General features: G+C 39.2%; 1 protein-coding gene across 1 annotated transcript; it reads left to right on the forward strand.

Annotated features, from left to right (window-relative positions):
- Positions 1 to 467: 467 nt before the first annotated feature.
- LOC119647799 (COP9 signalosome complex subunit 1b) lies at positions 468 to 16,898 on the forward strand. Its single transcript, XM_038049009.1, has 4 exons — positions 468 to 565; positions 640 to 726; positions 15,282 to 16,625; positions 16,686 to 16,898. The coding sequence occupies exons 2-4, from the start codon at positions 703 to 705 to the stop codon at positions 16,767 to 16,769; spliced, it is 1,452 nt and encodes a 483-aa protein (XP_037904937.1). The 5' UTR covers positions 468 to 565; positions 640 to 702; the 3' UTR covers positions 16,770 to 16,898.
- The last annotated feature ends 736 nt before the right edge of the window (positions 16,899 to 17,634 follow it).

Below are 17,634 nucleotides of genomic sequence, written 5' to 3' on the forward strand. Positions count from 1 at the left end.
CCTAGAGAAAAGAGGTGGGTCAAAATAAAAGGCGTGAAAAAAGGGACGGAATGATGGGTGTCTTCGCATTACTAGGCGTTGGGGGTGGTTAATAGAAGAGTTTCCCAAATGTTAAGTATAATATGCTGATTGCAAAAATGTACGTGATTTTTGGCGACCCTGGTAATAAGGCGTGAAATGCCGATGCAGCTTTGGGAAAAATCGCGTTTTTCGCATGTCTTCATAAACATACATGCTGAATTTGAGCTCACAGAAATTTATTCGTCGTTTTGAAGATACATAAAAAAACTCGTTTTTCCCAAAACTGTACCATTATTTCACACCTTATAATCCCGAGTCGCCTAAAACATATATTTCGAGGGTTTTAGAGTAATGAAATACCGTTATAAGAAAGCCACAGTTATTGGTTTGGTACGCTAATTGGAAGAACATCCGAATACAATTGTACCACAATATTAATGCCTCAGAATGGCTGCTGAAAACAAAAATGCCGATAAGCTTTCCGTATGTCATTTCTAATTCTAAGGATATGCAATTGACAGTTGAAGTGCGGAGAATAATTCAGGTAGATTTTTTCGTACTTGAATTCTTAGTTTATTGCCTAAATAAGAACTAGTGCTCATTTTATGTTCTTAACAGTGCGCAGCTCATAAATAAGATCGTAGTCGCCGGATATTTGGAGTATACATTCTTGTTCGCGGAATGCCGCTTCCAGCCGCAATGCATGTAAGTTCATTGATATGTTGACAAATAACATGCATGATACTATGTGCTATAAGTTTAATACCGAAAATGGATTTCCCACAGTTTTGGGGTTTCGCTTGCCTATCTGAATGCTGGAATTTAAGGAATTATTGCGTCCGACAATGCTACCGTTATGGAAAGCCGCAATTTCCAAGGACCCATACAGACCGATACAGTCGGTGTACCCGGTGCCGTTTAAGAAATAAGCTAGTCAGAAAAAGGTTTCATACAAAATGAGTAGTAGAATGTGTCTCTCCCTTGTATCCCATTCTTCTGTTGAGCGCTCGATTGAGAACTTCAAATCGTTCGGTTCGACTGCATGAAGGCCACGCTCTGAACGCCCACCATAATTGAGTGAACGTGAACAGCGTTACATTTCAAAAAAGGGTAACAAAATCCTAGAACATAGGCTTTAGAAATTGCTAAAGATATAAGGATAGCTCTCAGAAGATTGTGTGCACTGATACTCTCGGCAAAATTTTAAGGAAAGAAGGTTATCGTTGTTGAGTCGCACGCTGCCTCTTACTACATGTCAACAGAAAAAGAATTAACTTTGTTAAGGAGCACAAAAAGGCAGCAGTCTTGGGAAATCCTATTTTTTTTTGGATTTTTTTTGCTGGCGATTGGGTGAAGATTTAAAATGCCTTTAGTCCACGCTTTCAAAAAAAAAAAAAACAAATAAAAAGTTTATCGAAGGTATTAATGGCAGGACACTTGCCTTGAACAAAAAATGGGAAGTGGGAAGGCCTCAACTACTTTAACTGGCTTTTTAGAAATTTTTCTGTGAAGAACTGGATAAAGGTACAAATGTGAATTTTTCATCATAGATTTATTAATATCTTGAGCGCGCATAGTAATTTTTTCAGTCCGATCGCATAGTTGGTTATTGAAATACAGAGCAATTTCTACACCCTTCTCCAAAAAAAGGCATTTTTCTGCTGCCACGCTAGAGGGCGCTGCGATTATCTTAAAGAAAAAAATTAAACGAAATTTCAACGTACAGACTTAACTTCAGCCCGCAAACTAGGATTATTAAAAAATATTGAAAGCTAAATTTTTGGTGCCGTGTTAAACTTTTTTTGTGAATTTTGGTGTTTTTTCACGACTTCTTCAATGAATAAAAAAAAGTACTGAATGAATCGCAATTATCCTATTTTGCGGACCGTAGAAATATGTTCTAAATCAGTCGTGGAAATTTGCGTGGAATGCGATTTTTTAATCCGGTCTTAACTGACGATTAATCTGCTATACCTAGTCCATAAACCTTAGGTTTCTTCGTTTTGAGAATGAAGCTCTGGCCAAGCTCTGGTCAATAAGGCGGATTTGCGCTCAATATAATTCGTAGGCATGTCGTGTTCTACGAATTATATAAAGGAGCATTCAACATCTGCGAATTGCTACGGTCACGCTGCTCCCAGGGCAGAGGTGAGGCAGCGTCTGACGATTTGCCTCTGCCCTGGTAAGCAACCGTAAAGCCGTCGTCGCTTGACTTTTCTTAGGTTTCTTGAAGAAACACATGTACAGCTTTGGCTTCAATTTTTATGATTTTAGCGAAGTGATTTGAACGTCATTCGAAGCGATAAATACGCCCTTTATTACGGCAATCGGCATAAGCCTGGTATGACCTGTTTAACATTGTAATTTCCGAACGACTCGAAATATCAAAAAATCGTTTTGCTATTCTACACTATATTTAGATACAATTGACGCAAGAAATCAATTCCTCAGATGCAACACACGGGATGGTTGACCCCCTTAATACACTGAGATTAGACAAAACTCTAAGCATACGAATTTGATAAAACTGTCGAACTAAATAAGAAATACTTGTTTACTAAATAAGTCGGGAAACCGGAAGAAAGGTTTTGTGTTCCCCATGTGAGGAATTATGAGTGCATGACAATTTCGTGTGTACATAGTTGTTCGAGGGAAGCACGTTAACACCTGCCAACTCAGGGGTAGTTTGTTAGGTGAATCTCCAGGCTCGCGTCTTATTCAATGATTTTTCGATTGTAGTGCCGTGTTATATGGCTCCACTCGTCTTCACTCCTGGAAACGCTAATGATTTTTTCTGAAAAAAACCATTACTGGATTTGGACTGGTACTTTCTCCGCTCTTGGTGCTGGCCAACCAAGTATTAAAATAAAAATTTATTATCACTATCTGGCTGTTATTCGCTCCAAAATGTTGATTATGGAGATGAATAACAGTGGCAGCTGCTACGAAGACCAGTAACAGTAATTTCGCTAGCCAAACGATCAGCCAAAATCCTGGCTGGCAACGGTAGCAATGATATTAGTAGTTGTCGAAGTAAACTTTAGTTTTACGATCTTTGGCCTAGCGTCTGGGAGAACCTCAGCATATTCTGTGAATGCGACCTGAAACGCGCTCAAAGCCTCAATGGGTTGAGATCCCCAGTTACCAAACTTCTCCTGGCTACTGCGTTCATGGAGTGCGTTACAGTATTCTACTTGTGCTGCTCCTTTGAGTAGTCCGGTAAGTTGATAACTCCAAATCGTATGAAACTTCTTGGAAGATTTGTTGCCTAGTTGGTAGGGCAACTCTGTTGCTATTCACTATCACCTGGTACTGGTTGACGACGTTCTGCTCCGGAGCATGACTTCCATCGATAGGAGAAAACTCATACCATGCATGCTTTAAATATGCTTGTAAGCCAGCGGGTCTAGCTTTAGCAGCGAGTTTCAGGGCTCTACTGGGAATAACATCTAAAAGATGAACTTTACTATCAGCGATTCTCCCGCAAATATCTGAAAGTTCATGCTCGATTACCGCAGGTATGATGAAGACATCAAAAGCTTGTTTGAAAATGTGAAAGCACTATATCAAGAAGAAAGTGCAGGCGGGTAAGTTGTGGTTTTCGACTTCTTATCTCCTTCATAGCAACCCTGTACGGTGTTCCCAAGTTTTTTGGTATGTCCCCCGCGTAAAAATTTCCTTGCAGCATTTTTATTTGTTGGTCCATATAGCCTGCTTACCACTATACCGAAGGTTAACGTATACTCTCTGTTTCTCTTCGAAGTACGGTCTTCTTCTAGAAAGTTGGCAGATCCTTCTTGCTCGGAAGCCTGCAGAACGCTATTCGGCGATTTCTTTGTTCCACCAATAGCCTGGTGATCGCTATGGGTATATAGTGCTCAACCAGATCATTATACTTGCTAATATGTTATTCACATACATAAAATCGACTATTGAGCCCGAGCCTGTCCCTTGAAAAGTTGCTACATTTCTGGTATTTGCAAGCACTACGTCCAGCTCCGCAAAGGCCCCAACCAAAATGCGACACTTGATTTTTGTAGTTCGACTGACCCAATCCACATTTCACGCGCTGGTCAGCCGCTATGATTTTGGGATTTCGACTTATTGCATTCGAACGCAGCATACATAACATTTCCTCGAATTATGCTATCGTCGCACTTGGTGGAGCATAGTATCGGCCCCTTTACATTTGAAATAACTAAGATTAGCTTTTTTCTATTCGCTAGTGATATTTATTAATCTTGCAAATACAAGTCTACTGGACTTGTTAGCACTGATGAAGGGGACAAGTGGTTCCCGAAATATCGATATTTACAAGATTAATAAATATCACTAACGAATAGAAAAAAGAAAGTCTTAATTATTTCAAATAATTTAATCGCTAGAAATACTGCAAAATTACACTTAGACGCTTTACATTGTATTTTTGGACCTAGAGAAGACGTTTGACCGTGTGATACACGAACTCATCTAGTATGCGTTACGAGAACATCTAGTGCCAAAAGAATTCCTGTGCTGGGTTAAATTGCTCTACCACGATCCGAAAAGAAAAGTGTGCATATCAAATCGCTTCGTGTCTCTGAAGGGCCCTCTCAGCATCCCTCTTTGTTCTTGTTATGGACAGTGTCACACTCGGGCAATCCAAAGTCTAGCGCTCTATACATTGCTTTATAGAGATGATGTTTTCCTAGCGTCCCATGGCAATGGCTACCATTTAGGTTTCCACATCACAGCAACTTCGCTTAATTTTAACCAGTAACTGTATTCAATGCCACGTTTTATTCAAATGAAAGAAAACAAATGTGTATAGGGATTCACGGGAGCACCACGTCCACACGCCGGCGGTAAGGCTAAGTAGACGCAGCATGCTGGAGTCGCTTAACCCTGCTCTGGTATCCAGCACAGGATCGACGGAGAGTCAGATTCTCCCCGTACACCATCTCCGCGGGGCTGGCCGTGAACTCCTCCCTCCCCTTCACTGAAACTTCCCTATTTTGCCTTATATTATCCCTTATACCACTACCAATAATGGTCAAATTTCCTTCAAACTTTTCAAAATTGTGTATTGTATTATTCCTTATAACGGTACCAATTTTGTACTATTAGGGTGCACTTAAGGGGGTTTTCGGGTAAATTTCTAAAATATGGTAATATTTTGTTATTAACTTTATTTGTACAGATATCAAAACGGGATGTACTTTGAAGTCTAGATTTAGTTGGTATGCATCATTTTTTCAGATTTTTCGGTTGGATAGGCTCCTGTTTCACTTTGTAGGGCACACATTCTGGGCCCTCGCCTATGTTTCATTCAACATCAGAAACAAGAAAAATACTAATCGAACCCTTTCATTTGATATCCCAAATGACCATGTTGGGTGAAAAAAATGTATGGAGCCCCCCTCAAAAATGTATGGAGCTCCCCTCAAACTCAACGCAAATTGGCGCCACTTGCTATATGTGAAGAGATTTACAGACTACACCTTCTCACAAAATATCGTGAAAAAAGTTTAGCCGTTTTCGAGCAAATTGCATGTGACAGACATTGAATCGATTTTAATGAGGTTTTGTTTCACAAAAAAACATTAAAAATAAGGTAATGTCGGTGAATTTCCCGTAATGCCAGTCAGAGGTATTTCTTCAGACCACCGCGTAAACCTGTCGACGATCGTGAGGCAATACTTGTATCCGTGCGAGTCTCGTAAAATGTTAGTGATCCACATCATCTATATCGAATGGATGGTGTAGAAGCGCTTGGTCGACCGAGGGAATACGCCTACTTCCCCTTTTACGTGCCTGTTGATCTTACACTTCTGACAAGCGATGCACTGTTTGGCCCAAGACTTTACGTCCTTGTTCATGGACGGCCAGAAATATTTTCCAGTGATTAACCGGTTCGTCGGCCGGAATAAATGGCCTAGGTCTGTTATCTGAGGTTCCACAGACTAAGTAGAAGTTTGAGTCGATAGGAAAATCCTTGAACTTGTATTTGAAGTTTTCCCTCAGGGTTTGAAGCTCTGCGTGGTCTTTCTGCCCCTTGACGATTGCCGTATAATCGACCGCGGCGGGGTCGTTGACCTCCGAGATTCGAGACAAAGTGTGAAGAAATCGTCTAAAGTTAAGATTACAGCTTACCTTTCTACATACAAATGCTTTCATTGGGACCCTAGGACGACCCTACCCTACTTCCACCGCCTAAAAAATTCCATACTGACATTGTATTTGGCGATTTAAATATTGATATCCTCAACAATAGCAAAATTACAAATGAGCAATAGCAAATTACATTGCATCGTGCATCAACAAAAGTACTCGTGTCTGTGTTAAGCCAAAGTCATCTTAAATGCAAATAATATAATCCCAATAACCCTGTAAAACAACAAACAACTGACCACTATACACCAATAGCTAATTTTAATATACCCTTAAAATTAAACCAAAGGGAAGGCACCAAAAGTTATTTCAAAATAAAAACAGACCATAACAAGCTCTTGCCTACTAAAAAGACAATAGCGCCAAAGATATAATAAATAAGTTTTTAATATCATTGAAACATGCAATACAAGACTAGCAGACATTAAAACTAATGCAATAGGAGTAAAAAATAATAATAATAAATAATACAAACAGCCTGTATTTACACGAGGGTTCTTGTAATTTTCAGCCACAATGTAGCTGCCAATTGATCGAAATTGTCAATATTGTCAAATACCTGGGCCGAATACAATATGAAAATTTGATATGGAGACCTCATATTCAATACGTAATCTTGAAAATCAAAAAGACTATGTTTGTTTGCAGTGATCCATTACGGAATCATCGTATGGGGTGGGACTCAAAAGACATACCTGGGAAGCCTGTATAATACACAAAAGGCAATAATGAAGGCAATAATAGGTGTAAATCGCATGTTTCCAACAGCAGAAGTATACCGAATACTAAAAATCTTCGAACCCCGGAAGTTTTACATAAAAGTAGTGCTGTGCTACATGTCTACAGTAGGAAAACTATCAGCAAGCAATATGCAAGTCGACGTCTTTAATAAATCAATTTCTCACCATCACTTTTTAAGATTTTGCTTATTAGAATCAAGTCGGTGTCTGTCTGTCTGCCACATCCGATTCATTCGGAAACGACTAGACCGATTGTCACGAAAATTGGCAACAGCTTGTGATCTGTTGTTTCCTCTACATGCAGAAAGTGACGCCATTTTGTGTTAAGTTTAAGGGGGGCTCCCGATAAATGTGAATGAAGGGTGCAATATTTTTTTTCATAAAATGTGACCATGTGGGGTGTCAAATGAAAGGGCTGAATTACTACTTTGGTCTGAATATGTGGCCATATGTGGCCCCATTTTGTGTTAAGTTTAGGGGGGGCTCCCATAAATGTGGATGGAGGGTACAATATTTTTTTAATAAAATATGGCCATGTAGGGTGTCAAATGAAAGGGTTGAATTAGGACTTTGGTCTGAATATTTCCCATATTTGATGTCGGGTGAAACATAGGGGAGTGAGGGCTCCATCAAAAAGTGTAACAGGTCTCGTTCTAAGAACCTATCCAACCAGAAAATCTGAAAAAAATCACAGCAGTGCATCTACGAAACCTAAGCCTCAAAATACTTCCGGTTCCGATATCCGCACAAATAAAGTTAATAACGAAATATTTTCACATTTTAGAAATTTACCCGGCAATCCCCCTTATGTTCATCCCAGAAGTACAGAATGGCATGGGTGTAAGGGATAACAATGCACAATTTGGTTAAGTTTGGAGAAAATCCAACTATTATTAACAAAGTTAGAGGGGGTGAAACTGCCATTTTTTGTGAATTTCGTGCATTCTATAACTTGTGAGACGTCATCATCCTATATCAAGACGTCAATACCAAAGCGAAGTAAGTTCATATGAATGGGGTCGCAAAGAATAATTTTGTTTTAGTTTTTTAGTCATTTGTATATGAATATCAACAATTATCAATTAAACAGACATGTGCATATGTAGGTATAAGTATATGCGTACTAATGGAGTCTGCGTGTAGTGTCTAATTCAGATAGATATATTTGCAAATTAAACCAGCCGTATTTAATATACGTACTATGTATGTACATATGTATGCTTTTGGGCATGAAGTAAATCGGAAATATGGGTACGATCAATTTATATACAATGATATATATGTACAGTATTCGGAAATGTTTGTATAGGGTGTGGATAATATCTATGGCTGTAATATGTGCGTATGACTTGTAGTTTGGAAAATATGAAGGAATATGTTGGATTTGTAGCTATATACGAATTGAAAAATGTGCGTTGAAGTTTCTTACATAAGGTGAACACAAAACCTTTATACCCGAAGCGCGAGCTTCCGGTATTTCGACTTGTTTTTTATTGATCCACGTGCTTTTAATAAACTACCTATTGATATCAAAGCTAACTACATGCCACTGAATTTCAAACTTAAAGTAAAGCGTTGGCTTAAACAATTAGAAATTGGTCAATTTAATTTCTATAACCTAAGAAAAATTATAAAAGTTAGTTAAAGTTAACTTCATGGTTATTTGAAAAGCTCCCAACACAAGGATACTTAGTGCGAGTTGAGCTATACAAACAAAAATGAACTCAAAAAATGTATGAAATAGTAAATATTTAAATAATTGAAAATAAATATCGACTCAAAGCGTCCGAAACGACACTATCTTTTCCAGGCCCTTGTTGGATGTAGGCTAATGAAACGCAGTTGGCGAGGAGACATTTTGTCGGGCTTTTGTTTAAGCGCGAAAGTAAGGGGCTTGTGTTCCGTGAACGCGGTGAACGACCTGTCCTCAAGAGGCAAAGGGAAGTATTTAATAGAGAGGTATGCGGCGAGTAGCTCACGATTATAGGCGATGTAGTTACGTTAAACTGGATTGAGTTGTTTCGAAAAGAAGTTCAACGGTTGCCAGGTTTGGTTGACCTCTTGGTAAGGAGCGGCATCTATCGCTGTGTTTGAGGCATCGACGAACACGGCTAGGGGTGCATTTCGCCGAGAAAATGCCATGATGCCAAGAACTTTCGCAAATTTTTCACCGTGGTTGGCAGAGAAAAGTTTTTGATCGCGTCAACCTTATTTGGGTCTGGTTGAATTCCGTCAAGGGTAATCATATGTTCAAGAAATTTCACCTGCTTCTGTGGGAATTTGCATTTTTTAACGTTTAGAACGTTTAGAACGCCTCAAGGAGACTTTGAAATATGCGCTCGAGGTGATCCAAATGCTCATGTTCGGAAGAAGAGGCGACCAAAACCTCATCCGCGTAAACAGAAGTTTCGCAGGGCAGAGTGGATGAATCTTTGAAATCTTTACGCAGCATTGCATAAGCCCAATATTGTCTTGGTGAACTCAAAGAGTCCGAAAGGTGTGCAAATAGCCTTTTCGGTACCTCTTCAGGAGCAGCAGGGATTTGGTGGTAGGCCTTGGCCAGATCCAATGTTGTGAAAATACGGCAGTTTGTCACTGAATGCGCAAAGTCATGGATGAGTGGAATAGGGTACCGGTCGGGAATTTTTTGAGCATTCAGACGACTGTAGTCTCCGTAAGCCCCCATTCGTCGTTTGGCTTAGAGAACATATGGAGTGGAGATGACCAACAGCTATTGGAAAGTCTACAAATACCCTGTTTCATAAGATCATCGAATTCCTTCCTTGCAAGAGCTAGCTTCTGGGATGATAGAGGGTGCACCTTTGAGAAGATCATGGAGGTAGTGTTGATGTGGTGCTGCACATCGTGCTTAACCGGCTGGGAGAAACTATTATACTTTCAGTAGTGATATTGCGATATTTTCGGAGGAGTACGCGAATGCGATGGTCGACAATGTCCTTGCAAACAATGGAAAGAGTGCTGTGGGGATTTTTTCTGACGATTTTAAGTTTTTGCTGGGTCTATTAAGGCTTTGTTCTGCAGGTCCACCAACAGCCCATAGTGACACAGGAAGCCTGTACCTAAAATGGGAATACTGATGTCCGCCAAAAGGAATCGCCACGAAAACGGTCGGCGTAGTCCGAGACTCACATCAACCTGCCTAGAGCCGTTAGTGCGAATGGGAGAGGAGTTCGCAGCAGCCAGTCGCAAGTTTTGCAGTATCAACGTTTTTGGACGGGGTACGGGGAGAATCGGCACCTCAGTCCGCGTGTCGACCAGAAAGCAACGTCTCCGAAGGTCGAAATTGTAAGGGGACGTTGTAGCCTAATTTTTTGTTGCATTGAAATTGCATCTGGAACTACGGTGGTAACAGGTGACAGCGAACGCCGTTTTCGAGAAGCTGACCTCGACCGTGACTGCGATCGAGATCTACCTCCCGAACGCAAGGTACCTATAATTGCCGTAAGCTTGGAGACTGCATCCGCAAGTGTTGTCACCATTGTTCTCAGGTCCTCCACATCCCGATGATTGTCTCCAAAGACGTGGACTTTGTCGGCCCTGGGCGGACAACACCACCAGCGACTCCGAGTCCGCGTAGGCCAAGATGTCGCGGGGGCTCTCCGGGAGCTCTGAATCGACCCTAGCCCTGCCTATCTGCCTTCTTTCGCGAAGCAGCTACTGGGGGTCCTTCATTAAAGACCGTAACGGTGCCCTGTAGGAGGCAACGTGGTCAGCAATGCGCTCGTCCGAGATTATTACCCTGATTTGACTCAAGCACTCATTTACAGCTAATTCGACTGGTATATTAGATCGTTTTTCGGTGCTCCCCTTCTGGTAATTCGCGATGATTCGCTGAATATCATTTCCGTAGGCCTCTTGGTTTAGCAGTAACTGCTCCATGTTACGGAAAGATGCTCGGAAAATGACGAATTTAAAAATGAAGACTGCAAGTCCTGTCACGGTCGCCAAATGTTTGAGAACAAGTTTTTTTACCTGAAGTTTACCTATACTGATATAAACGCCACTGATTGTAGTATTTCAGAGACTCCTATAAGATATATATATATAAGTCATTGAAACGCTATATCTACGCGAATAAAGACAAGTCGGGAAATCAGAAGCTAGACGCTCCAAGTATGATTGATTTTGAGTATTGCTTATATAAGCACATTTAAGTGGGCATTTGTCCCATTTGTACCTAGCTTGTATTGTTTATATAGTATGCCACTGATATTCAAAATCTTAGAATGAAAGAAATTTGCACAAACGTGACAATTTTGACCTATTATAACTCTGTTAGTAATAGTGCGATTTCTACCAAACGTGGCAATATCATGCTTTATAGAATAGCCTATATTATTGTGATAGTTGATGATTCTGGGATAGTTGATGATTCTAGGGTAAACTTAAAGAGGTTCCCAGTCAATTTCTAAAAAATATACTTATAATAAATAGGGCAGTATACTACTATTAACTTTATTTAAACGGGTATCGGTATGGAGAGTATTCTTAGGCCGATACCATGTGCCTGGACTACTATAGTTCTTTTCAGATATTTGGGTTGGGTAGTTTTTAAGAATGGGTTGTCGAAGTAACTGACCATTTTCGAAGCCCTGCACTCCAACCCTTTTAATATAATGTCAAAATTAATATCGTTTTCGAAAAGTCCTAATCGAGAACTTTCATCGATATGATTATACTCGGTGAAAAAAAAATGGTTTTACACAAAACCTTACAAATATAGGAGAGATATACGGCACTAGAACCGCAATATCATACACGGGATATGAGGTGTAATTGAAACAATCGGAGTTTTGTTGACTGAATGTATCCATCATTTTATTACTGTTCCTTAAATACCATTTTACAATTAAGAGTTTGCAAAAAATGTCTACCTTTAATTTTTTGGCTTCCCACCATGTTTGTTTACCTTGCAGATATTCAGTATGTGAAAAATGCCACATGGATTAGTCTTTCACAATCCTGGATTGTGCTGATTTGCAAGAGTTTAATTTCATGAAATACAGTAAATGTAATTTTAATGAAATATGCAAGAATCAAATAGCGTGAGAATGAATTATGCAAATGATATTTATTTTATAACTGAAATTGAATTGTAATTGAAATTGAATCATATTTATAGTTTTAAATTTGTATATAATTGAATTTGAAAAATGTACATATTTATATATATGTATATATGTATTCATAACAACGGCGGAGTTGGAGTTGGGAGACATATCAAGGAATATTTTGAATTTTTGGTGTGTACGAGTGGAAAACGTGCATAAGAAGTTCGTCACACACATGAACACAATACATTTATACCACAAAAGCATCCCTAAACTATGACACTGCCTCTGCGCTTTACGGTTACGGCGGTACAAATGTCTAACGTTTTTTCTTCTGTTGAACAACGCCTATTGGAATCGAGTGTTTGGAATTTCGTTTCATCTGTCCAAAGCACGTCCACTGCTCGATCCTCCAATTCTAATATGTTTTAGCCCACTCCAGTGGCCGTCCTTATATTTGGCCGTTTATTTTTGTTTTTGACGGCTACGTAAGCCGTTAAACCACTTTACAGTAAACGCCTTTTAACAGTAGTTGTTGAAACCGGTTTTCCACGCATTTCATTTAATGCAGTAGTAATTTGAGGAACAGTTAAACGTTGTTTACGTTTATATATATCTGTAATAAACGTGTCTTCTTCTTTTCTTGTAACTTTGAGTCGGCCAGACCTTTTTCTGTTGACATTAATCCTAGTTTCTCGTTTCTTTGAAAACGACACTCTGGCTCTTTCTGCAATTTGGGACACCGTAGGCATAGCTTCCTTCGCGTAAGACAGGAATAGCATTACAATCCCCAATATAGTTGCTATCATTTAGGTTTTACACAAGAAATATGTGTAATTTTTTATTACAAAAAAATATTTTCAAAAATTGTGCGGTGTAAAAAACAGAGCCTTCGCTAAGATTGCCATAACGGATTCAGATTGCCTTCATCCAGGTCGAGCGGGCGCTGCGAGATTTTGGGCTGCACACCAATGAAAGCAAAACAAAATATATGGTGGCAACGTCAGCACCGAAAACCAACCAACCAACAACATCAAACCGCACTGGTCAAACGGGAAGAATAAAGATAGGAGACTACAACTTTGAGACCGTTGATAACTTCTCTTATCTAGGGTCGAAAATCACAACCGATAACAGCTACGACGATGAAATCCGCGCACGGTTTTTGGCAGCCAACACAGCCTATTTCAGCTTACAAAAAATGTTCCGCTCGAAACGTCTCACCATAGGGTCAAAGCTCTTACTGTACAAGACAATGGTCTCGCCAGTTCTCATGTATTCCTGGGAGACTTGGGTTCTTAGCAAGAAAAATTACGAACTCTTGGCCGGGTTCGAGAGAAGAATCCTCCGAAGAATTTTTGCCCCCCTACATGAGGATGGACGATTCCGTAGCCCCAGATAGGCTGTAGAATGAGAGCGATGATAGTCCTCTCTGTGGAACTCATGGGTATCAAGCGGACGACACTGCTGGCCAAATTTGAACACTGCTCAAAAACCAAAAGACCAGCCATCCAATCATATGGGAGATCGTCAGCGAAATTGAGCGTTCGAACATCCAAAAGGTAAAAGTAAAATTCACCTAAATAGAATGGCGCACTATGCGGCGAAAGGGGCACTCTATAGTGGGTCCCAACTAACAACCACACTTGCTGAGAATGGTATAATATGACACGTTCAAAACAGGATCAACGAGCACTGGCCGTTAGAGTACCAAGAAATCTCCAGACAAAAAGGCAGGTTTTTGTTAGCTTCTTTCCAACAAACGCCTATGAAACTACCAGAATTCATTGATTCGCAAACGGCTCCCACAATCAAGATCCTCAACAGACTCTTTTCGGGTCATGTATACTCCAAGTCTTTTCTCTTTAGAATTGGTAAACTAAGCAACGACTCATGTCACACCTGCGGAGTTCCCAGACACAGTTTGTCATATATTCTTCTCAAGTCAGATCTTTACCGCTTTTAGGAAGAATTATAGTTGGTGCAAGACTTTCAACTTTGTAAATATGTTGCTTAGAAATAATAACCACATTGAAGATTTAATAGACTTTATTAAGAAATCAGGAGTCAAACTGTAAAACCAGTTATATTCTCACTGCTTTAGATTACTATACACCATTCTTTATTATATATGCACACTACACATCTCACTAGTGACCAGCAACATAATCGACCCTACACATCCATCCCTTCATAAACCAGCAAATTGCCTATATGACAGAGTGATAGCTGGCAAACATAGGCCCAGAGCACATCTAGGCAAGTGCAAGGTCTTGATGGTGTGCAAAGTCGGCAATATCTTAGCTGATTTCTGATTATATTTTTTTTGGCAAAATAGTGGACAGAAATAAACAAGTCACGAAACTGGAAGCTGCACGCTTCAGATATGAAAGGTTTTGTGTATTCGTTTTAAAAATACATTTGAGTGTGCATTTGGCCCATTAGTACGTAGCACGTTATATATGCATATATTATGTGAAAACATCCACTTTCAAGTGATATTGACATTCAAAGTCTTGCAAAGAAGCGACAACTTTCACCTATTATAACTTTGCTAGTAATAGTGCCATTTCCACCAAACTTGGTAGGATCATGCTCTATGTTATAGCCTGCATTACTGCATTACTCGTGGATCTAAGATGAGCTTAACGGGGGTTTCGCAGTGAATTACTAAAAATTATAGTAAAATACTATTATTAACTTTATTTGAAAGGATATCGGTATGGAGGGTATTTCGAAGATTTTTTTCAGATTTTTCGGTTGGGTAGTTTCTGAGAATGGGTCTGTTAAAGAGATGATCATTTTCGGCCCCCCGCACTCCCCACCTTTCCAACAAATGCCAAAACTAAGACTGGTTTCGGAAAATACTAGTCGAGACCTTTCATTTGATACCCCACATGACTATATTTGATAAAAAAAATCGTCTGGAAACAATTTAATATAAAAAGTTATATAATATATTGGCAAAATCCTATACAAAAAATTACATATAAAGTTAAAATTTTAAGTCAATCGGTCAAGATTTGATCGAGTTATGAACTTGGAAAAGTGTCAAGAAAACGCGATTCAAGTTTTCCGATAGGGGCTGCGCCAAATTCAAAACACAAGTATTGTACTTAGAAATTTTCGTGTCGCGGCAGGGGATTGGTTACATATTAAGTGCATATATTACAATAGAAATATACTTTTCTGTTTTCTTGGAATTATTTCTTGTATATATGAATCTTTAATAACTAAGCTATATTTTCCTTGCTCAATTTGGTAATAATAAATGTTTCTTTTATATTAATCGTTTTAGAATACTATCGAGCCAATGCAGATTGATGTCCAACCAGAAGACAATGAAAACGAAGAAAACAATTTAGTTGTGGAAAATCCCACCATGGATTTGGAGGGCTACGCTAACTCGTATACTGGTCTTGCAAAGCTTTATAGATTGATGTTCATCGCCGATGTATGCCCCAGTATGAGGCTAGAGGCACTTAAAATTGCGATAAATTATGTTTCGAGTACATACAATGTGAGCTTATATCAACATCTACATAAAAAGTTGGCAGATGTAGCGTTAGTATCACAGATTCCGGACGTTGCCTCACAGTCAACACCCCAAGATATACCACCTTTTGATTCTGTGTGGGTGGAAGCCAGAAGTAAAAAAGCAGCTCTCAAATTAGAAAAACTGGACAGCGATCTAAAAAATTATAAATCGAACTCAATTAAGGAAAGCATTCGCCGTGGGCATGACGATTTAGGAGACCATTATCTTAGCTGCGGAGACTTATCCAATGCCTTAAAATGTTATTCAAGAGCGAGAGATTATTGTACTAGCGCAAAACATGTCGTAAATATGTGCTTGAATGTTATTAAGGTCTCTATTTACTTACAAAATTGGGCGCATGTTCTTAGCTATGTATCAAAGGCTGAGAGTACACCTGATTTTATCGACGGTCAAAGTAAAGATCCCAATCAGTCCGTTTTAACAAGATTGAAATGTGCAGCTGGGTTAGCTGAGTTGGCGACAAAAAAATACAAGTGCGCTGCGAAACACTTTTTACAAGCCAATTTCGATTTCTGTGATTTTCCCGAAATGATTTCACCGAACAACGTAGCCATGTATGGTGGCTTATGCGCTTTAGCAACATTTGATAGGCAAGAATTACAGAAGAATATAATTTCTAGCAGTTCATTTAAATTATTCCTCGAGCTGGAACCTCAGCTGAGGGACATAATATTCAAGTTCTACGAATCTAAATATGCCTCTTGCTTGAAATTGCTTGATGAAATTCGTGATAATCTACTACTTGATATGTACATTGCGCCGCATGTGAATAACTTATATACGAAGATTAGGAACCGAGCATTAATTCAATACTTCAGTCCTTATTTGTCGGCTGATATGCGTAAAATGGCTATAGCATTTAATAGAAGCGTATCAGCACTAGAGAATGAGATTATGCAACTGATTCTTGACGGCCAAATTCAGGCCCGTATTGATTCGCATAATAAAATATTATATGCTAAAGATGCTGATCAACGCAGTGCGACATATGAAAAAGCGATGAGCATTGGCAAAGAGTACCAACGAAGAACTAGGATGTTAATTTTGAGAGCAGCTATGCTCAAAGGACATATTCACGTAAAGGTGTGATAAAGGCACACTCAAAAGTCACAGTTAAGTTGGGATTTTGTTTTTTATTTTCAGAATATTCCGCGCGATGGAGGTAATCATGGCACCGAGTGCGTTGCACCTGGCTCAAGTACAGCAAGCGTAAATGTTCGAAATTGAGCTGCTTTCCACGTCGTTTCCTGGGAAATCGCTATGATCGACAATTTGAGTAAATGTAATGCTTTTTCAATAATTAGTTATTTACTTTGAAATGTTGAATGTGTACAATAAAATTTTGCTAAAGTGTAATGGGACAGTTATAACATTATAGGTGTGCTGAGAAGTAAGCTCTGTTTCGGAATTTTTCTTTTCATTACCAATTTATATATTGGGTGCTCCGCTCGCCGTATAGTGTACCTTAAAAGAATGAAAAAGGTGTTAAAAGCACATCCATCTAAATTCGTTACAAAATTGTAATTTTTTAGTGTTTGGTGTGAAGAAGCAGATGGACTGATCTACGCGAAGCTGGGCGCTTCAGTTATAAAAGGTTTTGTGTATTCCTTTTATAAATACATTTGAGCGTGCATTTGTCCCATTGGTATGTAGCACGTTATATATACATATATTATGTAAAAATATCCACTTTCAACTGATATTGACATTCAAAGTCTTGAATTTGCAAAGAAGCGACAACTTTGACCTATTATAACTTTGTTCGGAATTTTGCGATTTCGACCAAACTTGGCAGGGTCATGCTCTGTGTTATAGCCTATAATACTGCTTTACTTGTGGATCTAGGATGAACTTAATTACTAAAAATTATAGAAAAATATTGTTATTAACTTTATTTGAAAGGATATCGGTATGGAGCCTAGGCACCAGCCTCTTGATTTTTATTCAGATTTTCCGGTTCGGTAGTTTCTGGGAATGGGTCCTTTAAAAAGGTGATCAATTTCGTTCCCCCGTGCTCCCCATTTTTCCAACAAATGTCAAAAATAAGACTGGCTTCGTAAAGTAATAAAAAATTGCACCCCACTTTTACGTA

The sequence above is a fragment of the Hermetia illucens genome, chromosome 2 (assembly GCF_905115235.1).
Source record: "Hermetia illucens chromosome 2, iHerIll2.2.curated.20191125, whole genome shotgun sequence".
Classification (NCBI taxonomy): Eukaryota; Metazoa; Arthropoda; class Insecta; order Diptera; family Stratiomyidae; genus Hermetia; species Hermetia illucens.

Coding starts and splice junctions, on each gene's coding strand:
- LOC119647799 (XM_038049009.1), top strand. CDS start 703: ATGCCGCTTCCAGCCGCAATGCAT. Junction 727..15,281: donor CGCTTCCAGCCGCAATGCAT/GTAAGTTCATTG, acceptor TAATCGTTTTAG/AATACTATCGAGCCAATGCA. Junction 16,626..16,685: donor AAGGACATATTCACGTAAAG/GTGTGATAAAGG, acceptor TTTTATTTTCAG/AATATTCCGCGCGATGGAGG.